Raw genomic sequence first — 24,926 nt, forward strand, 5'->3', positions numbered from 1 at the left:
AGGCCAGACCTAAAGAGTAACGCCGGAAAAAGCAAGCAGTGGAAGGACATAGTAATGCCCCCTCGCTCCAAGATTGGGATAAACACAAGGAAAGGAAAGGAAAGCCCAAAAAGGTAGCAAATAAGAAGCAATTAATAAGTAAATGAGAGTGCCAACGAAGCCAACCAATGGTAAACAATAGGGGGCAGTAATCGCTCACTCTAAGCCCACTGTAAAATAGCAATGTGTCTCGTAACAGAGAAAGACTTAATAAGAAACAATATGATTTTTTGTGAATAATCAAAATTGAAAAGGACATTACATGATTACCAATATGTAGGTCCAATGTGCCTTCTTTAGCGACCAACAACCTTGAACATTGACTCACTTAATTTCATGTGTTTCAGCGTGTACTAAATTATCTAACAATTAAATATTTTGATTCCCGATCTTGAGGATAATTTTCCCCCTATATTTTTTAAACTGCTGGGGGGAGCCTCTTATACCATCATCTTCCTAAACCTCCAACCGCTGTCTCTTTCACTTTTCGCATAGCAGTTGTTTACGTTTCAGGCGTTTGCCCACCTTGTACTTTTCATATTTTGTCTTATTTTACCCTTCTGGAAGTTTTCCATCTTAATATATTTTGACTTTCAAGTGTCACATAACAGCATCTTTGAATGTATATAACAATATTGACCTCCAAAAATGTCAACAATTTTTTAAGTCGGGCGTTGTTATTTTCACATCAACATTTTAACTGGACAAGGTTGTGGTGTGGCTAATGACAATTTTACAATAATTTATTGTATTGTGGACAAAAGTATAAGATGTTTATCAGTGAATACAGAGATGATGCGGATATTTTACAAATGTGCCAGTGATGTACATAGCTAAAGGTCTTTAATATTTAACAAACCGGCTGTGAAAGATTGTGATAGCTTCTCAGAAAGAAACTAATGTGTCAGAAATCAGAACTTGCCAAAGTCTTTTATGTTCGATAAAGTCCACGTATTGCACATATCTTGTAATGTTGCTGAGGGCTTCCAGGCTAACTTTTAACGTTACAAAACAGAGAACGGTCATTTCAGAAAATGGCATATTGACATCAACAGGAATATTTAGTTTAATAGCCAGGTTTTCTTTGTGATATATTCAAATATGTTTGCAATTTTCACGAACAGGAAGGGTGTAAACCATAATTAATGACCTGCCAGTGTAATTCTACGACTTGAGCCCTTAGCCATAATAGAAGTAGTAACAAATGAAATTATAAGATAGGCGGATAAAGCAGAAAGGAACAGAAAATAATAAAATAGAAACAACAAATAAGAATTATTGCAAATGTATTTGATGGGTTCTGATACAGAGCTACAGAATATTTATCATCTGGTTCGCAAATATTTATCATTTTGTTTCATGTGTTTCTTATTTCACTCCAAAGTGTTCTTAATTTTCCGACAAATTCTAATTTCATTTGAGAAGTGAAAAATATACTTTCATTCCAGTACCATTCTGTTGGCAAGTTTGCTTCCATCATACATAAGGAATGCAATCATGAGAATACAAAGATGTATTGTGACTGCATTTGTGGATAACAGTAGAGAGTCAATCGCCAAATGTTTTTTTGGCATTTTTTGGACATGTTTACTTGAGAAGAAAGGTATGATTGACAAAAAAAAGAGTAAATCAATAACTTCCATATTTACACCCACAAATTTCAAAGACGATAATTCCTCTAGGAAAAAAAGAACCCCCCCCCCGCCACTCACACACAAGATTAAGCTGTGAAATGTACCAAAATACCAGACATCCAAACATACAACTCTTTCTCTTAACCATACTAGTTTATCCGGTAGCCTATGGATGGTGAAATGTGCATTTCCACATATTGTTTCCACTCTTCTTGTGTAGGTAGAAAGGTTTCTCCTCCTATATGCACTGGAAAAAGTGGTGGTTTGGATCACTTTCCCACCATAAATGCACATCTAATCCACATTTCTTTTTAGTACTAAAGGACCTTATTGAGAAAAATTATTTAAGAAAAATTTACAGCGTAATTTGATCCACAGGTATTACTACTGTCCAGATACCATATGGCAGTGGTACTTCATTTGGCAGAGGATTTTCACATGGCCATTAAATGTCTGGAGGAAACTATGTTACCACTGCTTTCAGAGGATTATACATTTACAGCCGCATTTCGGGTGAGAAATAATTGTGAATATCCTCAAGTTCTGTGTTTGGGTACTCACAACTTTCCCAATTGTGGCAGTGGTACTTCATTTGGAAGAGGTTTTTTACATGGCCATTAAATGTCTGGAGGAAACTATGTTACCACTGCTTTCAGAGGATTATACATTTACAGCCGCATTTCGGGTGAGAAATAATTGTGACTATCCTCAAGTTCTGTGTTTGGGTACTCACAACTTTCCCAATTGTGCCTGTCTTCTCAGTCCTAAGAAGCCATAGTTTCCCAATTCCTCTCCCAAGCTTTTAGCTGTGGAATGTCTTTCATATGCCAGGTTTTCCAGTCCAGTGTATAGATTTTGCTCTCAGAAATTCTGCAGATGGAGAGCTAGTGAATTAAATTTGGGAATTTCAGCCATTAATTCATTTTTTTCCGAATACAGCTGTGAACGAGACCCATACATATTACATATAATTAACCACTCTCTATGTCATTTCCATAGAATATAGTACTGTAACACATCAAAAGTTGACACCACAACCTTATACTGTGTCGAAAACATATGGTCTTGAATGTAATAGTTCAGGGCAGATTTAAGACAATATAGACTTTTGTGCTCAACCGAGGTTTTTACTTTTAGGATTTACATAGGTATGGAGAATTATATCCCTTAACTTCCATAAAACACACATTTTTCACAACACAGGTTTTCACTGTTAGACTTTACATGAGTATAGAAAATTATAGATCGCATCACTTCAATAAACAACCATCCAGGTCTTCTTGGTATGCATCGTACATGGCACATACTTTGAGATCAAAGCACAGAAGCATTTAATAAAAAATGTACTAATAAACATCTGGCCCGCCCTGATACACAATTCTATACTTGAGACCAGTACACTTGATATGCCAGTACTTGAGGATGTAGCCAGTGTTGTCCCAAAAACTGGAAAACTCTTATGCTTGTGCACTCAAAACATCAGGATGCTGCGGATGCTGAAAGAAAAGAATAGGCAATTAAAAAAAAATTATGTTTACAATTTTTTATGGTAATATTTATCATGTAGGCAGAAACACAAACTATCCGGCAACATAAAACTCCAGTGTGTGGTTTGCAAATTGGTAAACAAAGAAAATGGGAATATCTATACAGTGTGGAGTGATCACAGCTTTCCAGACACCTGGGGACAAGAAATCAGCTCTAGTTGGTTGTATTTTTATCAAAAAGAACTCTACTACATTCCATCACAACAGTTTACCACCGGACCATTCACTGCAGCAAAAGACAACCTTTCAATACAATGCTCTGCAGTCCAACCATTCACTGAACCTGAGTGGGAAAATAGGCTAGACCGACTACTGCTGCACTCATCCTAAAAACTTAGGGCCTGATGTACTAAACAATTTTGCGGTCACAAAATCTGCAATTTACAAAATCATGGGGCTTGTGAATGCAAAAATATTAAGTGTAATGTACTAATCCCATTTTATGCATTGGAAAAGTGTTTCCAACACACATATTGGGTTTTGCGATCTATTCTGAATCACAATTCCTAAGGCGTGAGAAGCGTCCCTTACGAATTTCAATTTGTGATAGTATCTATCAATGGTTTACAACCTAATTTGAGGTTGCAAACAGTTGAACAGGTAGTGACACGTCAAAGCGGGTGGTAATCGACCTGCAAAGGGGACCGAGTTCCCTTTGTGAATTCTGCCAAGCGACCTTGGGGTGAGCACACAGTGGTGCAGGGGACTTACTTTAAGGAATATGGGCTGCTTCAAAACAAAAACTCAGTTTGGGAATGCAAATATAGTAATCATAGTTTGCTGGTCATTGCAGGCACCATTCCTGTATCTGTAGTTAATCAAAGGAATATTCTCTAGGCAGGTCATTCACCCACATAATTGAACCAGCAGCCTTTAGACTTGCACCAGCCGAGTCCCGCTCGTCAATTGCCAATGACTTGAATGAAGCCCCAGGAAACGTAACTAACTGGATTCATCAGGCAATAGAGCGCCTAATCCCGGAAATTGGAAGTAGGCATCCTTGGAACCCTTCTTCCAAGCTATGGTTTTCTCGTTCTCTGTAAGCTTAGAAGCAGTAATGCAAAAGGCTGGAACGCAAATTGAGACAGGAGTATTGTCCTACAGCTAGAACAGCTCTAGAAAAGGCACAAAAGTCCTACTATGCCACCATTGCTCAAGCAAAAAGTTTATATTACCCAGAGCAAATAGCCCATTTGGGTAACAATGCCAAAGACATTTTAAACATTGTTCACAGTTTTCTCTCCCCTAAAGCAGAGTCCAGCACCCACACTTCTTCGCTCGCCTGGTGTGAGGAACTTTCCAATTTCCTCATGAAGTACTGGGTTTTTAAGAACCCAGCGGTGCCAGGGAACACACCCTAAGACTTCGAGTCCTTCCTGTCCCAGACTACAGAAACACAGAGTCTTCTAGGTGAAGTCAAAGATCGAATTTATTGGCTGCAGCCAGTAACAGATATCCTAGAAGTACAACACGGTGTATATTCTCAGGAGACTGCTCAATCTTACAAAGCCAGTCTTCTCTTTTTATACAAAATATTATGCTTCAGGCAAACATTCCTTATTTTACAGTTGACCATTCACATATTTTCACTACAAAGAGAAAGCAGAATCATGATGACAAGCTTATTTTCAGTTTGTCCAACCCAAAATAAATCACCCGGCAAGGCCCAACATTTTCATCAGATATTGACGGACCCCTAATAAATTCGGGCACCTCCTCCTCATAAAGCAGGTCATAAAGTAAGGAACAGAGACAGGTGTGTGTAAGATTAGGAGTGGTTTGTGTGTGATGAGAGGTTTATGGCATGCTGTGCCTTGATACTATCTCGATCGGCCACTGGGAGAGGAACTGACCGAACAGGTTTGGCCTTGGGCAGTGGAGTCAGCTTGCCCAGGTCGTGCAGGAGTCAGCAAAGGTGTACGTGTCCTTCAGACTCGTTTTTGGCTTTAGTCACCGGCGTTTGTGAGGGCAATCACAAAATGGCTGTCGTTCACAAAATGGAACCCGAGGGTTCAGGACGGAACCTCTGGTTTCAGGGTGAAGTCGTCACTCGAATATGACGAAAATGCTTGTGCATAGTATACTAGCCATTCTCGGTCTGCTGATATCAAAATCGTCATGATACAACGATGTTTATAACACGGGTCCAGAATTTTCAGTACCACAGCCCCTCCTTTTGCCCTTACATAGACAATAACCCATACTCACGCTAATCTGAGTCCAGGTCTATATTCATAAAGTCATTGAGATGTTGCTGTAGTATCATCCTATTACTTAGCTCGTCCTTCGATACAGGTTTCCTTACACACGATGTAGCACAGAGGCCACATATAGCAGGAGCACACTGTACGCACAGACAGAACAGGAAATGAATGGCTAAGATCATCCCAATGACCATCATAATCTTCCATCCCCAGGCGGATAACAGTTCCCAGAACCATCCCATCAACGACCAATCTCCTTTGTCCACATGAATAGATTCGGAAATCTTATGCAGTTTCGAAATGGCCTGGTACACTGTTGGAGCGTTATCTGGAATGAAAACACAGCAACTCGATTGGATCATTCTACATACCCCACCGCGGTCTGCAAGGATGACGTCTAACGCGACCCTGTTCTGAAGGGTCATAAGACGATCCGACTGGAGCTCAGCAGTCAAGTTACTAAGGGCACCGGCAGTTTCATCTACGGTGGATTCAACCACCCTCGTCAATTGCCTTATGTTCCTGCTGTTAACCATGGGTCCCCAAAATGGCAGAAAACCCTTCACGAAGTCTCCAAATTCTTGTCCTGCAGTGTCTTCTTTACTGAAGACACCTCTAACTATCCTTGTCTTGTGGTAATCTGCCGCAGCTGTGTAGGTGGGAGGCAACAGGAACGAAACAAAACATGTGCCCGAAAAGTCAGGGGGCAACCATGTATAGGCTCTATCATGGCAGAAGAAATAAGTACCCTTAGCTGCTAAGAACGAAGGGGAAGTTTGGGACGCAAAAACATATGTCTCAGTGCAGATGCTCTTCCCTAACTGAGCTCTGGGATTCTTGCCAGTACCTTGCAGACATAGGTGACCCTGATGGGGTACAATCCAAATCTGGGAGGATCTCTTAGCTCGCTGTTTTTCACTCAGAGTAACTCCATATCCGGTCACGTTCCATCCAATGTATGCTAGTGTCTCATCTCTCGGGATAGTCTCATAGGAAGTATCTTCCCTAATCATATCTACTATTCCCTTAACTAGAGCGCTATTCTTAGGATTATCTTTCACAGAACGTAGGGGGTAGATTTCATGTGCGTAGATGAACATTGTTCTGTATGCCCACACAGAACCATTATGGCTGAAAGGCAGGACCAGATAAGGGATACCTTTATCCGTTGTGTGAGGCATAAGACCACACACCCAACAGTTAGTCGTGTTCATTACTAATTGGTGTTGGTGCAAAAGCTGAACGAAGGAGTTATTAATAAACTCTAATCTCCTAGCGGACTCATGTTCAGGGAAAGGGTGGAAAGAGTGCGAGGAAACAGTAGGAGGAGGTATGGGCTGTATAGTGGGTGCAAATGTCACTCGAAAAGAGAATAAAACATATCCTATCAAAAACATCATTACACTGAACAACATAAAAATGCATAATATCAAAAAACTTTTCTTGGTCATCATTCTACATATTTTAGCTTTGAAGTTAATTTCCTTGGCAGGTCTCTCCATCTCGAAAAACTCCATCCTCTCTAATTGCTGCTCGCGATGGTAGGGTGTTCTATGCTAAGGAATGCTTCTGTCAGTCCAGGGCAACTCCCTTAGACCAACCAGAACTGTCGACCTAATGTCTTCAGCTGCACCCCAAAGACTTCGGCAACTGCGACCCTACAGATGAACCCACATGGTGGTTCGAAAAACAAAAATAAAAAAGTTTCTCAGATGAGAGAGCTGCACTTTCAAAAAAAATAGCAAGGAAAAGGAAAATGTTATTAGTCCATAGTTCTCGGCCTCAGGTTATAGTGCCTTTTTCCAGGTAATGTCTGGTCCTGGAACAGGAGTTCAGGCTCTGTAGTGTCCAATCGGATTGACGGTGGCACAGCTTCCTGCAAAAGATTGTCACTTTCTCGTTCAGAAATTGTTCCTTTTACACGTGCATCGCTGAAAGGCAGAAAACGAGGCACAGTTTCAGTCTTTGAGTCAGCGACACCCTCCTGGACCCACCGGTCGTACGGCAGAGGCAAAGGGACCCTCTTGCAATGCACTCCGTGGATCCAGTTCTTCTTTCCTTCCACTCGAACGGCTGATCTTGTTGAGAGAAGGACTAGGTGGGGGCCGGTCCAACGGGGCTGGTCATTCTTTATCCGCTGAAAATTCTTGACCAGCACCCAAGATCGATAGGATGTCCTGGAGCTTCAGAGACCTGTGGCAGAGTATCATGAACCTGTTGGTGTAAAACACGCAATTTAGCCGTCAATTCATACAAATAGTCAAGCAGTACAGGGTGTTCAATTTCACTGAATTTCGTCGGTCTAGGCACTCCCCATATGTTGGCCGGGCGGCCGAACACGATTTCATATGGACTAAGTCCCACTCGTGAATGCACAGTCATTCTTGTTGATAGGAGTGCTAAAGGTAGAGCGTCAGGCCATTTAAGACCAGAGCTCGCTTGAATTTTGGCCAATTTTAGTTTTAGTGTACCATTGTAGCATTCTACTAGTCCAGCTGATTGGGGGTGATTTGCAGCGTGGAATTTTTGCTGGATACCTAGCCCTTCACATACTTTCTTCATCACACGACCCACAAATTCACTCCCATTGTCACTCCAGACCATTCTCGGCATTCCAAACCTAGGGAAACATTCTTTGACAAGGGCTTTAGCTGTGGATAAGGCAGTGTTGTCTTTCAGGGGATATGCTTCTACCCATCTCGAAAAGGCACAAACAACAACGAGTACGTATTTTAAATTGTTGCACCTTTCCATGTGGATGAAATCTAGCTGCAAAACCTCGAACGGATACGTTGGAGGCGCAAAATGACCAGCTGGAGTTGGGGTTCCCCTACCAGGATTGTATTTCAGACACACCATGCAATTCTTGACCACATTCTCTGCACACGTAGGAATTCCAGCGTTTTGCCATACTGGAGCCAACAACTTACAAATCCCTTTCACACTGATATGAGCCATTCCATGAGCCATTGTAACCACTGCAAGCACATACGCATCGTGTAACAACCATTTCTGATGCTCTGACAATTCAACCCAACAACCATTCCCATCCATTTTACCCGTACTCTCTCTCCACACATTCAACTCTTTCTCTGTAGCTTCAGCTTGAATAGACTTCACACTCTCTATCGTGTCTTCACACATTCCAACGTCACCAACCCATCTTGCAGGGCCTGCAACATACATTCGACTCATCACATCCCTTGCTGTTTCTTTTGCGACTTCATCAGCAAATGCATTTCCACGACCAACATCATCAGTAACCTTTTTGTGCGCACTGCATTTCACAATCGCAACTTGCAACGGCAAAGTAAGTGACTCGAGAAGTTCATTCACCAACTGACCATGCTGTATCTTAGCTCCATGCGAAGTCAGAAACCCACGTTCTTTCCACAATCGTCCAAAACTGTGAACCACACCAAATGCATATTGGCTGTCAGTATATATGGTCACTTTCATTCCTTTTGATAACACACACGCTCTTGTAAGTGCAATCAACTCTGCAGCTTGAGCTGAATTATGTGGGATACGTGCAGCTTCAACAATCGTATGCAAAGTCGTAACAGCATATGCTGCAGTCGAATCACCATTCGGAAGCTTGAAGCATGAACCATCCACCCATAAGGTACCATCACACTTCACAAGAGGATTGTCCCTAAGATCTACTCTCCCTTTCGTTTCTTCCTCTGTTTTAAGAAAACAATCGTGCTGTTCAGAAACATCTGTTTCTGCTACAATCGGCAACAACGTAGCTGGATTCAACGTGTTGCATCTTTTTTATGTGCACATGACTCGCTAAAAGTGTCAACTCGTAACCTGACAATCGAGCACTAGTTAAGTGCTGTGTCTTGGTCCTGTTTAACAAAATGTCCACTGCATGTGGAACCATTACAATTAACATATTATTCATCACTAACCCAGCAGACTGCCGAATAGAAACAGCTGCTGCCGCTGTGGCTCTCAAACAACTCGGCAACGCTCTAGCTACCGGATCCAAAGTCGACGAAAAATACGCGCATGGAAGTTGCTTGTCTCCAAAAGACTGTGTCAACACTGACAATGCACAACCTTCTTTCTCATGGACATACAGTGTAAAAGGCTTACTGTAGTCGGGGGTACCAAACACAGGAGCCGAACACAATGCATCACGCAATTCGGTAAAACTTTTCTGACAATTCTCAGACCATGGAAGGGGATTCGGTGTATCTTTACAGGTCAATGCTATCAAAGGTTGGCCAGTAAAGAAAAATTCGGTATCCATTGCCTGCAATATGACGTGATACCCAAGAAAGCACGCAATTCTCTCTGTGTCCTTGGCACACTCAATTTTGCAATTGCCTGAATTCTTTCTGGGGTCAGTTTCCTTCCCTCCTTCGATAAGAGATGACCTAAGTAGGTCACTTCTTGTCAACAATATTGTAACTTCGAAAGGGATACTTTGTGATGCAAATCAGACAAATGACGCAACAATGACAATGTTGCTTCTTTACAAATTTCCTCAGTATCTGGAGCGACTAGCAAATCATCAACGTACTGAATAAGTGTAGCACCATCAGGTAAAACAATCGCATCAAGCTGTGTCTTTAAAGCCTGGCTATATATTGATGGACTTTCACAGTAGCCCTGGGGAGCGCGTTTGAAGCGGAAGCTTCGTCCTCCTAAACTGAATCCGAAAATATCCCTACTCTCTTCGGCAATCGGGATGCTGAAGAAGGCATTCTTCAAGTCAATCACCGAGAACCAGGTCGCGGAAGCTGGAATCATAGTTATTAGGGCAGTGATGTCAGGAACAACTGGAAATTGTGGCACAACGATTTTGTTCACCTCTCTAATATCAATTACAAATCTGTACAGGGGTGGTTGAGAAGGGTCAGTACGCTTCAAAACAGGCAGAACAGGACTATTGCAAACATTGCCTCTTGTCTCTTCAATAACATCTTTTTCAATCAAATCATAAATGATCGCTAGCAACGCTTTTTCACCTTCACTAGAAATCTTGTATTGGGGAATGCGTGCCATTTTAACATTGGCTTTCAAGGTCACAACATATGGCGGTATTTCCAAAAGACCCACATCATTAGGACCAGTAGCCCAAAGAATATCCGGAAGAAACGACAATTCCGTCTGAAGTTTGTCCTTCGATAAATACATTGGAGAGACCACTTTCTTACCCAGTGTAAGTTGTACTCCCGAAGGAGAACAATACAAAGTCCCATACAATCTTTTCAACAGATCCAAGCCTAACAAGTTCTCACCACAACCTGTCGTCAAAATAAGGGGTACTTCTAATTCACAAGGTCCAACAGAAAGGGTCATAGGACTAGAAATCGGGTTCCTAACCGGGGCACCAGAAAAACCTACTGAAACATTTGTTTCGCCAGACAAAGGTGCGCCAGGGAGTTTAGAGTGCATTATAGAACTCTTTGTAGCACCAGTATCCAACAGAAAAGGCTCTGACACACCGGATGTAATCACCTCAACGTAAGGTCCACTCTGATCTACTGGAACTGAAACAACTCCCTCTCTTTGTCTATGGCTGTCCTAGCAATCATTACCTTCCATATTCTCATCTTCTGCATAATAGTCATCAGCATAGTATTGAGGTGTCCTACCAGACGCGTTATTCTGCTGATCAAAACTATTCATTGAATTCTGAGGCGGAAAAGAACGCGCGTTCTGGGGGAAATTTCCACGTCCTCTACCTCTAGGCGCTTGTGGAGCACCTCGACCTTGTGCGCTAGAAACGCCATTCATACGCTGTAACAAAGCAGGGCAACTATTTTTAAAATGACCTTCTTCTTTGCAATATGCACATTGATTAGGGCCAACAGGAAAACGCGGCTGAGAAGGCTCAAACCTTTGCGAGTTTCGCTGAAACTGTTAAGGTTGTTGATAGTTACTCTGACCACCACGAGGCGGATACGCCTGCTGTAAAAGAACCTTCGTTTTTAACTCTTTAGTTTTCTTGTCTGCTCTATCCTTCTCATCTTTATCTCGATTTTCGTAATACTGTGCAGTAGCCAATATCTGTGCTGAAGAGGAAACGGCCCAAGAACTTTCTGAATCCTTTAATTTCTTACATAACTCAGGTAACAAATGATGCACAAACTTGTCAACGAACAACCGTTGACCACTTTCTGTACTCATATCTTGACCACTGTGGTCGATAAAAGTCTCCTCAAACCTAGTGAAGAAATCAGACACGGTTTCCTCTTTCTTCTGCTTACATGCAGACAATTTGTCCCAATTCACTTGCATAGCAGGCATTAAAGTCTTCATGTAAGTAACGATTTTACCAGGGAGTTCTGCAACTAAAGGCTCAGGTTTAGCACCACCAACTTGTCGGCCATCTGCAGCAGCAATATTAACCCAGGTATCACCTAACTCTTGCGCATGATCAGTATGACTAATCAATCCCCACAAAGGCTGTGGAAACACATTTCCAAATAACATGTCGATGTCAGCTAGATTCATAACACATGAGTCTGCAGTCTGAGATAATTCCTTATAATACCCTGCAGGATTTTTACGGGGGTCAGGCAAAGTCTGTTTAAGAGCCAAGACTTCAGCTCGCTTCCAAGGAACATGTACAAAAACATGCTGAAAATGTGCTGGCACAGCTGGGGGGTTATTATTTGCACCAGCAGGTATTTCTTCTTTCCATACCGGAGGAACCTCTCTCATTGGGTACTGTCTCGCTTTCCTCCTAACAGAGGGATCAGGTTCAAACAACGACCGAGAGACAGTCTCCCTCCTAAATGACAACAAGGTCGCAACTGCTCTTTCATCAGAACCCACAATCGTTCCTTTTGCAAACTCGAACCGTACACGGCACAACTCAGGTGGATTGAGCTCCAAATCATTATCCTCCAAATCCTCACAAAGAAAAGTACACATTTTATCAAAAACGTATCTTTGCTTCGGTGCTTCCCACTGATGGAAGACATCCATAACAGACTCTAGCTCATATCTTGTGGGGTCTGTAACCCATTTATGTGCCACATAATCCAATGTTTCCCGCTCTTTAGAGTCGGGCAGTTGACTACGCAACTGTTTGTGCGTTGAAACAGGGGTCATACTTGCTGCCCCAAAAAGAGGGGACAGGAGACTGGCAACAGTGTCAGTCATTCTCTGTCGAACAGAGGGAGAAGTCGACGAAAGAACAGGGGAAAAAGCAGAGTGAGGCAAAACAGATGCAGATGCAGAGGCAATAACAGGAGGAACATCAGAAGAGGTAGTTGATGCAGTAGGCAAAGTTGTACGAAGTACAGAGGGAACAGGTAGCAAAGTCAGCGGCCCTTGAGGAGGCTGAGCCGTAGCAGTAGGAGCCAACTGAAAAGGAGCTGGCGGTTGTGGAAGAACTTGAGGACAAACAACCGGAGGTTGCACAACTAAAGGTTGTGGAGGTGCTGTAGCACTCTGCGCATAGGGGGGTGGCGAACTCAATAAGTGTGACATTAGGGGATCTTTTTCAAGTTCCTTTGCTGCATCTTGCTGATGAGGCGGCAAAACTGGATAACATTTATCAATCGCCATTTTACGTTGCCTGTGCAACTGCTCACTTGCCTGTTCTTCTTCGTTATCTTTATACTGCGTAGCAGCTTGCATTATCGAGATACCCCTTTCTCTCTTATTTCTCTTTGCTAATTTAATTTCTTTCTGTTTGGCTTCTTTACGCCATAGGCGAAAAGAGTCAAACATCGCCGGCCGGGCTTTCTTCTTAAAGAGTCTAACCTTTAGATTATCTAAAATCTCTGTGTCAAAACTACCATATTGGGGCCATTTTAAAACACCATCCTTTCTGGTGTATCAGATCCATACTTCATTATACGTGATGGGGCCCACGCCGTGTTTCACGTAGAGCTCATAGGTTGGAGTTCCAATCGGAGGAACCGGACACGAATCCTCCAATCGGGAATCCCTATTACAACCAAGACAAAACACATTTCCAAGTCTGTTAAGACCAGGCATCTTCGCTCTCTAGTCTAGCTTCAAACTTCAAAGGATTATCGAATACGATAGCCTCGTGAATACACGAGTCCCTCGGCTTTGGTACTTGCAAGTTCCAAATCAAAGATCCCAAGGGGATACCCAAACTAAGAACCAAACTAAGGACTGGGAGACGCTCCACTTATACTTAACTGAGGTATCGATGACGTCACCAGAAGACTCGTCTATCGTTTTGCTCTACAAATCATCAAAGGGTCCAAGACAGGGTGATAGTCAGGGCAGCAGTCCTTCGTAGCCGTCGGGAAGCGGGGAACCTCGCAGCAAAGACTTTTGGACCACGAACGACATACAGGGGTCGATGAAGTGGTTGGCCTTCCTCCAGAATTTTCACACGAAGCTCCTCACGAACCTCTGGCTTGGACCGGTACCGCTGAAATCGCCCCACGTTCGGCGCCAACTGAAGTACTGGGTTTTTAAGAACCCAGCGGTGCCAGGGAACACACCCTAAGACTTCGAGTCCTTCCTGTCCCAGACTACAGAAACACAGAGTCTTCTAGGTGAAGTCAAAGATCGAATTTATTGGCTGCCGCCAGTAACAGATATCCTAGAAGTACAACACGGTGTATATTCTCTGGAGACTGCTCAATCTTACAAAGCCAGTCTTCTCTTTTTATACAAAATATTATGCTTCAGGCAAACATTCCTTATTTTACAGTTGACCATTCACATATTTTCACTACAAAGAGAAAGCAGAATCATGATGACAAGCTTATTTTCAGTTTGTCCAACCCAAAATAAATCACCCGGCAAGGCCCAACATTTTCATCAGATATCGACGGACCCCTAATAAATTCGGGCACCTCCTCCTCATAAAGCAGGTCATAAAGTAAGGAACAGAGACAGGTGTGTGTAAGATTAGGAGTGGTTTGTGTGTGATGAGAGGTTTATAGCATGCTGTGCCTTGATACTATCTCGATTGGGCACTGGGAGAGGAACTGACCGAACAGGTTTGGCCTTGGGCAGTGGAGTCAGCTTGCCCAGGTCGTGCAGGAGTCAGCAAAGGTGTACGTGTCCTTCAGACTCGTGTTTGGCTTTAGTCACCGGCCCATGTGAGGGCAATCACAAAATGGCTGTCGTTCACAAAATGGAACCCGAGGGTTCAGGATGGAACCTCTGGTTTCAGGGTGAAGTCGTCACTCGAATATGACAAAAATGCTTGTGCATAGTATACTAGCCATTCTCGGTCTGCTGATATCAAAATCGTTATGATACAACGATGTTTATAACACGGGTCCAGAATTTTCAGTACCACACTCATCAAGAAGGTTCGAGCACTCCAGTCTAATTTTGGTGCTGTTAACAGCCAGCTAACGGATAGTATTCCCCCTGCTGGTCGAATCCCGCTACTTCTGCTACTCTGTCAGCCTTTGTTGCCATATCAACGAATGACTCTATAGCAGCCCTCAACTCCCTTAAATCGGGATCGCAGTATCACCCATTACCAGCTAAATTGCTAGTCGGGGCCTCAGAGTTGATCAACATGGAGTTGAATACGCTGATTAACCTTTCCCTAGCATCAGCCATTGTGCCTTTAGCCTGGAAACAGGCTAAAAGTGTCACTCTACTGAAAAAACCTACCCTGAGACTGCTCAATCTTACAAAGCCAGTCTTCTCTTTTTATACAAAATATTATGCTTCAGGCAAACATTCCTTATTTTACAGTTGACCATTCACATATTTTCACTACAAAGAGAAAGCAGAATCATGATGACAAGCTTATTTTCAGTTTGTCCAACCCAAAATAAATCACCCGGCAAGGCCCAACATTTTCATCAGATATCGACGGACCCCTAATAAATTCGGGCACCTCCTCCTCATAAAGCAGGTCATAAAGTAAGGAACAGAGACAGGTGTGTGTAAGATTAGGAGTGGTTTGTGTGTGATGAGAGGTTTATAGCATGCTGTGCCTTGATACTATCTCGATTGGGCACTGGGAGAGGAACTGACCGAACAGGTTTGGCCTTGGGCAGTGGAGTCAGCTTGCCCAGGTCGTGCAGGAGTCAGCAAAGGTGTACGTGTCCTTCAGACTCGTGTTTGGCTTTAGTCACCGGCCCATGTGAGGGCAATCACAAAATGGCTGTCGTTCACAAAATGGAACCCGAGGGTTCAGGATGGAACCTCTGGTTTCAGGGTGAAGTCGTCACTCGAATATGACGAAAATGCTTGTGCATAGTATACTAGGCATTCTCGGTCTGCTGATATCAAAATCGTTATGATACAACGATGTTTATAACACGGGTCCAGAATTTTCAGTACCACACTCATCAAGAAGGTTCGAGCACTCCAGTCTAATTTTGGTGCTGGTAACAGCCAGCTAACGGATAGTATTCCCCCTGCTGGTCGACTCCCGCTACTTCTGCTACTCTGTCAGCCTTTGTTGCCATATCAACGAATGACTCTTTAGCAGCCCTCAACTCCCTTAAATCGGGATCGCAGTATCACCCATTACCAGCTAAATTGCTAGTCGGGCCTCAGAGTTGATCAACATGGAGTTGAATACGCTGATTAACCTTTCCCTAGCATCAGCCATTGTGCCTTTAGCCTGGAAACAGGCTAAAAGTGTCACTCTACTGAAAAAACCTACCCTGGACCCCAATATCCCCTCCAGCCATCGCCCTATTTCCCTCCTTCCAGATGTGGTGAAGGTTTGCGAAAAGATGGTTAAAAAACAGCTGTCCGAGTTTGTGGAACAGCATAACTTTCTCCACCCTGCCCAATCTGGCTTCAGAGCCTCGTACAGCACTGAGTCTGCTCTGGTCAACATCTATGAGGCGATCTGGGAAACTTTAGACATGGGGCAGGGCTGCCCTGGTCCTATTGGACCTGTTGGTTGCATTCAACACCATGCTGCATACCCTGCTCCTGTCCCATCTTCAGGAAATTGGAGTATTAGGATCTGCATGGCTGTGGCTGAAATCTTATCTTTAGGGCAGAACTCAGCTTATCTGGATCCCTCATTATTCAGCCTCTCCCCAGAATTTGACTACAGGGGTACCGCAAAGGTCAGTATTGATCCCTTTGCTCTTCAACATTTATGTGTCTCCCCTAATTTAGATGGCAGAAGACGTAGGTGCCACAGAAATTGCATATGCTGATGACACTCAGCTCCTTTTCACATGGAATTAAAATGAGTCTTCCATCTCCCAAGGTAAAACTTGCTTGACAGCTGTCTTTCACTGGCTTTCTTCTGCTCAGCTAAAATGCAAAGAGGAAAAAAACAAGATTGTTTTATTCAGGAACTTTCCTCCACAGTTCTGGCACTCGTTCCGGCCGGAAGAGTCCCCCCTGCCAACTCCAGAGGGCAACCCACGAAGAATTTAGGGATCTGGTTTGATGCAAAGCTGAGCTTCAGCCCTCAGATTAAGAAGTTAACTGGTTTGTGCTTCGGCACCTTGAAATCATTAAAAAAGTTCTTCCCACTTCGCCCTATCTCAGCAAGGGAAACTGTCACCCGTGCGCTGATAACCTTGCGACTTGATTACGCTAATGCCTTGTACGTTGGTCTGCCCGGCTATTTACTGAACAAGCTTCAGGTATTGCAGAATGCTGCGGCCAGAACTCTTCTTAACATTCCTAAGAAGATCAGCATCAGGCAACACTTACGCAATCTGCACTGGTTGGTGGTGAAAGATAGGGTGATTTTTAAATCCTTGGTCATAGCACACACAGCTCTCTATGAGCTTAGCCCTGTATACCTGAGAAAGTGGTTCAAGTTCTATATCCCTTCCAGGTAGCTCAGCCAAGAATGCTTTTGGCCCACACTCTAAGGTTCAGCCTAAAAAGGGTGGCAGGCAGCTCCCTTGCTTATAGGGCGGCTGTGGCCTGAACCTACTCCCATTGGACCTACGTGGTAATCAGGATCCTAAGCTTTTTAGGAAGAGGCTGAAGACCTTCCTTTTCATCTAGTCTGCTAATTTATCTTCTGCTCCCTTCCCCACTGAGCTCGCGCCGGGACACTCTTCTGAGTAGCTGCGCATGTTACAAATCCCATAAACATAAATATAAACATGAACATTTTGTAACCCCATGCGACTAGGGATTTTGAGACACAACCTAATAGTACATAGGTAAAATCACAAAAAGTGGGTACGCAGTTTGCAACCATGATTTGTTACATAGCCCTTTGTACATTGGACACGTTTTCTCTGGTTTCAGTAGACATATTCTGGTTAGACAATTTTCACATGTAAAGCAAGAAGACCTAATCATTATTCTGGTACTCAGAGTTTGCATGAAATCAATACATGTAAAAAGTGGACATTGTTTAGTGAAAGTGTCCGTGCCTGTAGCATCTGTTTGTGCCCTGCAGGGTCTGTAGCAAGATCATCACATATAATTCAATTTGTCCCCCCCGCCCAAAAAAACCCCACTTTATCCACACTACAAAAAGATAACGCACTGAAACTACTAATTCATAAGTCATACACATATAGTTATAAAGTAAAAATGGAGTATACAATAGATCTTATGTTCTGTCTGCTATGCCTATTCTCAAAAAAGTTATTCTGTTTGATAAATACATTCACTCTTGTTTTATGATTATAATTATATTAGTGCCTCATGCTCGGGACATCGTTTCAGGTAAACTAGTCTAGGTACGTGTTATTGATAGGGGAAGATGCACCTTTGTGTATATTCTAAACTAATGTCACCATTAGCAATTATTTCTCCACAAACCATGTCAACAGATACAAACATGAAAATGGAACAAGACAACAGATATGATTTTATACTTGTACTTGCTCTGCAACCTGAATCTCTCTCAGCACATACATGCCCCGACCCACACCCATGGCCATATCCTGGATCAGGTCTGGTCAGTTAACCTGCACACCCCCATCCCTGTTATTAGCTCATGTCCTTGGTCTGACCACTTCCTTATTTCATTTTCCTTTGACCTAGGGCAGGTTAGCAAATCTCCACTGCCTTCTAATATTTGGGCCCGAAATTGGGGACGTGTGGACATACCTTCGCTATGCTCCACTCTTTCATCCTCATTACCTAAAACTTCAAGACTTCGACCATCCACTCTCAGGCTGCCGCAATTAACAGCTGGCTCTCTTTGGCCTGCGATCAGTCGGCAACCCTAAAACGTCTTTGGACGCTGCGCCTTCATGACTCTAATAGATGGTTCACCCCTGACCTAAAATCTAAAAAACTGGCTCTCAGGCAGGCCAAGCGACATTGGAGGTTGAGGTATTGTCCGACTTTAAAATCACTGTACCTCACCCTGTTACATGATTATAAGAAATCCATCTTGCAGGCCAAAACGGACTACTTCACTTCTAAAAGTCTTCTCTCCGCTAACAAGCCTAAAGACATTTTTTTTATTGTCCATGATCGGTCTACCTCTGAAAGAGTTACTGTTAAGCCGCCCCCTTCACAAGCCCTCTGCAATTCCTTAAATGACTATCTCATTGATAAAATCATTTCAATCAAAATCAACATCTCCCCTCCCTCACCCAATTTCTCTTGTCCTGAGTCCCGCTTGAACCCTCACTTCTTTGAGCAGTTCCCCTTGATCTCTGGGGAAACATTCTCCGCCTTACTTTCAAAAGTTAAATCCGGGTCCCCTTCTGATAGTTGTCCTGCACACCTACTCAAAGAGATCTTCTGTGTTTGTCCAGATCCCCCGCTACTACTTCTCAACAATTCCCTTCTACAGGGGACGGTCCCCAACCTCTTCAAATCTGCAAAAATTATTCCTAGTTTGAAGAAGGCCGGGCCGATCCTTCCTCTCTTTCTAATTTTCGGCCTATTTCCCTGCTCCCTTTCTTGGGGAAAATCCTGGAGAGTCATGTCACAACATGTCTTAGATCCTTTATTGAGAATACGCACTTTTTGGATCCTCATCAGGCAGGCTTTCGCCAAGCGCACTCTACGGAGTCTGTCGTCCTCTCGGTGCTGGACGAGCTTAGAGGTGGTGCCGATGCCAATTCCTTTCAGACCCTGGTTCTCCTGGATCTGTCCGCCGCCTTTGACACGGTCGATCATACTATTTTGATCGATCATGTCAAGGGCGCGGGCATTCGAGGATCCGCCTTGGTGTGGATTACCTCGTTTTTGGAGAATCGTCAGCAGGAGGTCCAGCTGGCGGGCTTCTCTGCTACTCCGCGTTCTATCACCTGCAGAGTCCCCCAAGGGTCGTCTCTCTCTTCCCTTCTTTTCAATCTTTATATCTTTCCTCTCATTGCTGCTCTCCAGAAATTAGATGTCACGGTGTTCAATTACGCCGATGACCTTCAACTCATTTTCTAAATTTCTCCTTCTCCCTCCTCTGCTCTTAATGTTCAATCGATCATGACTTTTATCAGTGACTGGATGAACCTTAACCACCTTAAGCTCAACCCCGATAAGACCGAGTTGATGCTCAGTAGCGGGGTCTCCAGTCTCCTCCTTTTGGCCCTCTTCTCTGGGTTCCTCGCCCTCTCCTTCTGTTTCTGTTAAAACCCTTAGTGTTAGAGTCAGCAGTGACCTTTCCATGCACTCTCAAATCAGTGCAGTGGTATCATCCTGCTTTCTTAAGCTCCGCATTATACGTAAAGTCTTCCGCTTTTTCTCTACTGCAGCATTGAAACTCATCTTACTAGCCATGGTCATATCCCGTCTGGATTACGGAAATGCTTTGTATGTTGGTATTCCTGCATGCGAGCTCCGCCGTCTCCAACTAATCCAGAACCAGGCTGCCAGGTTAGTCTACAAATTCCCCAAACACTACCATGTCACCCCACTGTTAAAAACATTACATTGGCTTCCGCTTTCTGAACGCTCCTTATTCAAATTGGGATGTATGATTTTTAAAGATCGTGCTGGTACAGCGCATGCCTTTACTACTTCCAAACTTAAAGCTTATGTCCCCAATCGTGACCTGCGGTCCTCTTCTAAGCACCTCCTGTGCGTTCCTTGTATCAGAAGGACAAAACATGGTGGCATGAGTTTTTCTTTTTTGGCCCCTTCCTTTTGGAACTCTCTCCCTCTCAGCATTAGGATAATTGGTTCCTGCATGGATTTCCGCAGGGCCTTGAAGACTCAGCTCTTTACAGGAGCATTCGCCGAATAGGCGGCACCCCTGCTCCTCCCTGGTACTCTCGTCCTCAGCACCAAGAAACCGTGTGGTCTACGAGCGCTTTATAAAACTTTTAACTTTAACTGGGTCCAACCTGGAACCAAATGAAGTGTCAGAAGTAGGTTCTACTGGTTTCCAGATAATGCAACAGTGTATGTGCACTAGGTTTCTATCCTGCTGGTCTTTGGTTTTAAGAACTTTCAGATGTTGGAACTTAGGGTCAGATGTACAAACCATACATTTTGAGACTCGCAAATTGAATTGCTTTACGACTTGCAATTGGGACTTGCAAAATGCAATTTACAACAGTGTCTTAAACACTGTTAGCGATTTCTAATGGGGTCGCAAATTGCCTGCCTCATTAATATTCATGATTATTTACAACAAGGGGTGGTGATGGACAGAGTCTCTGAATTAAGCAGAGTACTCTCACCCAGTCAAGAGATCAGGGCTAGATCCAACACTGTTTTTTAGCTCATTGCACCATCCCAGTTTCAAAACCTGGCTGTATGCAAATTAGTCTGTCCCTGGCCCAGTGCATCATGGGAACAGGGCAGACCAGACTACAAAAGCCAATTCTTACACTGGGAAGGAAACAAGCTTCCGGGAACCGGTTTCTGCCATTTCAGGCGTCTTCGGCCCGGCTTGCTTGAATCCTGATGGTGCAATGAGCAAGGGACTCACATCTGAGTATATCCTTCCACGCTTAGGGTGGACAAAATTATTTACAACAAGGGGTGGTGATGGACAGAGTCTCTGAATTAAGCAGAGTACTCTCACCCAGTCAAGAGATCAGGGCTAGATCCAACACCGTTTTTTAGCTCATTGCACCATCCCAGTTTCAGAACCTGGCTGTATGCAAATTAGTCTGTCCCTGGCCCAGTGCATCATGGGAACAGGGCAGACCAGACTACAAAAGCCAATTCTTACACTGGGAAGGCCACTATAGGTGTGGCAGGGTATACTCAGACATGAGTCCCTTGCTCACTGCTCCATCAGGATTCAAGCAAGCCGGGCCGAAGACGCCTGAAATGGCAGAAACCGGTCCCCGGAAGCTTGTCTCCTTTCTGGTGAAGAATTGGCTTGGTAGTTTGGTCTGCCCTGTTCCCATGATGCACTGGGCCAGGGACAGACTAATTTGCATATAGCCAGGTTCTGAGCTGGGATGGGGCAGTGAGCTAAATAACGGTGATGGATCAAGCCCTGATCTTTGGACTGGGTAAGAGTGGTCTGCTTAATTCAGACACTCTGTTCATCACCACCCCCTTTTCTGAATCGTTTTTGGCCACTATAGGTGTGGCAGGGTATACTCAGACATGAGTCCCTTGCTCACTGCTCCATCAGGATTCAAGCAAGCCGGGCCGAAGACGCCTGAAATGGCAGAAACCGGTCCCCGGAAGCTTGTCTCCTTTCTGGTGAAGAATTGGCTTGGTAGTTTGGTCTGCCCTGTTCCCATGATGCACTGGGCCAGGGACAGACTAATTTGCATATAGCCAGGTTCTGAGCTGGGATGGGGCAGTGAGCTAAATAACGGTGATGGATCAAGCCCTGATCTTTGGACTGGGTAAGAGTGGTCTGCTTAATTCAGACACTCTGTTCATCACCACCCCCTTTTCTGAATCGTTTTTGGCCACTATAGGTGTGGCAGGGTATACTCAGACATGAGTCCCTTGCTCACTGCTCCATCAGGATTCAAGCAAGCCGGGCCGAAGACGCCTGAAATGGCAGAAACCGGTCCCCGGAAGCTTGTCTCCTTTCTGGTGAAGAATTGGCTTGGTAGTTTGGTCTGCCCTGTTCCCATGATGCACTGGGCCAGGGACAGACTAATTTGCATATAGCCAGGTTCTGAGCTGGGATGGGGCAGTGAGCTAAATAACGGTGATGGATCAAGCCCTGATCTTTGGACTGGGTAAGAGTGGTCTGCTTAATTCAGACACTCTGTTCATCACCACCCCCTTTTCTGAATCGTTTTTGGCCACTATAGGTGTGGCAGGGTATACTCAGACATGAGTCCCTTGCTCACTGCTCCATCAGGATTCAAGCAAGCCGGGCCGAAGACGCCTGAAATGGCAGAAACCGGTCCCCGGAAGCTTGTCTCCTTTCTGGTGAAGAATTGGCTTGGTAGTTTGGTCTGCCCTGTTCCCATGATGCACTGGGCCAGGGACAGACTAATTTGCATATAGCCAGGTTCTGAGCTGGGATGGGGCAGTGAGCTAAATAACGGTGATGGATCAAGCCCTGATCTTTGGACTGGGTAAGAGTGGTCTGCTTAATTCAGACACTCTGTTCATCACCACCCCCTTTTCTGAATCGTTTTTGGCCACTATAGGTGTGGCAGGGTATACTCAGACATGAGTCCCTTGCTCACTGCTCCATCAGGATTCAAGCAAGCCGGGCCGAAGACGCCTGAAATGGCAGAAACCGGTCCCCGGAAGCTTGTCTCCTTTCTGGTGAAGAATTGGCTTGGTAGTTTGGTCTGCCCTGTTCCCATGATGCACTGGGCCAGGGACAGACTAATTTGCATATAGCCAGGTTCTGAGCTGGGATGGGGCAGTGAGCTAAATAACGGTGATGGATCAAGCCCTGATCTTTGGACTGGGTAAGAGTGGTCTGCTTAATTCAGACACTCTGTTCATCACCACCCCCTTTTCTGAATCGTTTTTGGCCACTATAGGTGTGGCAGGGTATACTCAGACATGAGTCCCTTGCTCACTGCTCCATCAGGATTCAAGCAAGCCGGGCCGAAGACGCCTGAAATGGCAGAAACCGGTCCCCGGAAGCTTGTCTCCTTTCTGGTGAAGAATTGGCTTGGTAGTTTGGTCTGCCCTGTTCCCATGATGCACTGGGCCAGGGACAGACTAATTTGCATATAGCCAGGTTCTGAGCTGACATGGGGCAGTGAGCTAAATAACGGTGATGGATCAAGCCCTGATCTTTGGACTGGGTAAGAGTGGTCTGCTTAATTCAGACACTCTGTTCATCACCACCCCCTTTTCTGAATCGTTTTTGGCCACTATAGGTGTGGCAGGGTATACTCAGACATGAGTCCCTTGCTCACTGCTCCATCAGGATTCAAGCAAGCCGGGCCGAAGACGCCTGAAATGGCAGAAACCGGTCCCCGGAAGCTTGTCTCCTTTCTGGTGAAGAATTGGCTTGGTAGTTTGGTCTGCCCTGTTCCCATGATGCACTGGGCCAGGGACAGACTAATTTGCATATAGCCAGGTTCTGAGCTGGGATGGGGCAGTGAGCTAAATAACGGTGATGGATCAAGCCCTGATCTTTGGACTGGGTAAGAGTGGTCTGCTTAATTCAGACACTCTGTTCATCACCACCCCCTTTTCTGAATCGTTTTTGGCCACTATAGGTGTGGCAGGGTATACTCAGACATGAGTCCCTTGCTCACTGCTCCATCAGGATTCAAGCAAGCCGGGCCGAAGACGCCTGAAATGGCAGAAACCGGTCCCCGGAAGCTTGTCTCCTTTCTGGTGAAGAATTGGCTTGGTAGTTTGGTCTGCCCTGTTCCCATGATGCACTGGGCCAGGGACAGACTAATTTGCATATAGCCAGGTTCTGAGCTGGGATGGGGCAGTGAGCTAAATAGCGGTGATGGATCAAGCCCTGATCTTTGGACTGGGTAAGAGTGGTCTGCTTAATTCAGACACTCTGTTCATCACCACCCCCTTTTCTGAATCGTTTTTGGCCACTATAGGTGTGGCAGGGTATACTCAGACATGAGTCCCTTGCTCACTGCTCCATCAGGATTCAAGCAAGCCGGGCCGAAGACGCCTGAAATGGCAGAAACCGGTCCCCGGAAGCTTGTCTCCTTTCTGGTGAAGAATTGGCTTGGTAGTTTGGTCTGCCCTGTTCCCATGATGCACTGGGCCAGGGACAGACTAATTTGCATATAGCCAGGTTCTGAGCTGGGATGGGGCAGTGAGCTAAATAATGGTGATGGATCAAGCCCTGATCTTTGGACTGGGTAAGAGTGGTCTGCTTAATTCAGACACTCTGTTCATCACCACCCCCTTTCCTGAATCGTTTTTGGCCACTATAGGTGTGGCAGGGTATACTCAGACATGAGTCCCTTGCTCACTGCTCCATCAGGATTCAAGCAAGCCGGGCCGAAGACGCCTGAAATGGCAGAAACCGGTCCCCGGAAGCTTGTCTCCTTTCTGGTGAAGAATTGGCTTGGTAGTTTGGTCTGCCCTGTTCCCATGATGCACTGGGCCAGGGACAGACTAATTTGCATATAGCCAGGTTCTGAGCTGGGATGGGGCAGTGAGCTAAATAACGGTGATGGATCAAGCCCTGATCTTTGGACTGGGTAAGAGTGGTCTGCTTAATTCAGACACTCTGTTCATCACCACCCCCTTTTCTGAATCGTTTTTGGCCACTATAGGTGTGGCAGGGTATACTCAGACATGAG

At 44.6% G+C, this 24,926-nt stretch overlaps 1 protein-coding gene across 1 annotated transcript in view; it reads right to left on the reverse strand.

Annotated features, from left to right (window-relative positions):
• Positions 1-753: 753 nt before the first annotated feature.
• The window catches only part of LOC144818543 (alcohol dehydrogenase 1A-like), a 361,679-nt gene continuing 337,506 nt past the window's right edge, over positions 754-24,926 (reverse strand). The window contains exons 9-10 of the mRNA XM_078676062.1: positions 2,318-3,169; positions 754-2,147 (exon numbers count right to left, since the gene is read on the reverse strand). Of these exons, the coding sequence (XP_078532188.1) occupies positions 3,145-3,169 (25 nt within the window). The 3' untranslated portion in view covers positions 754-2,147; positions 2,318-3,144. The remainder of the gene's footprint in view (positions 2,148-2,317; positions 3,170-24,926) is intronic.

The sequence above is a fragment of the Lissotriton helveticus genome, chromosome 2_1 (genome assembly GCF_964261635.1).
Source record: "Lissotriton helveticus chromosome 2_1, aLisHel1.1, whole genome shotgun sequence".
In the NCBI taxonomy this organism is placed as follows: Eukaryota; Metazoa; Chordata; class Amphibia; order Caudata; family Salamandridae; genus Lissotriton; species Lissotriton helveticus.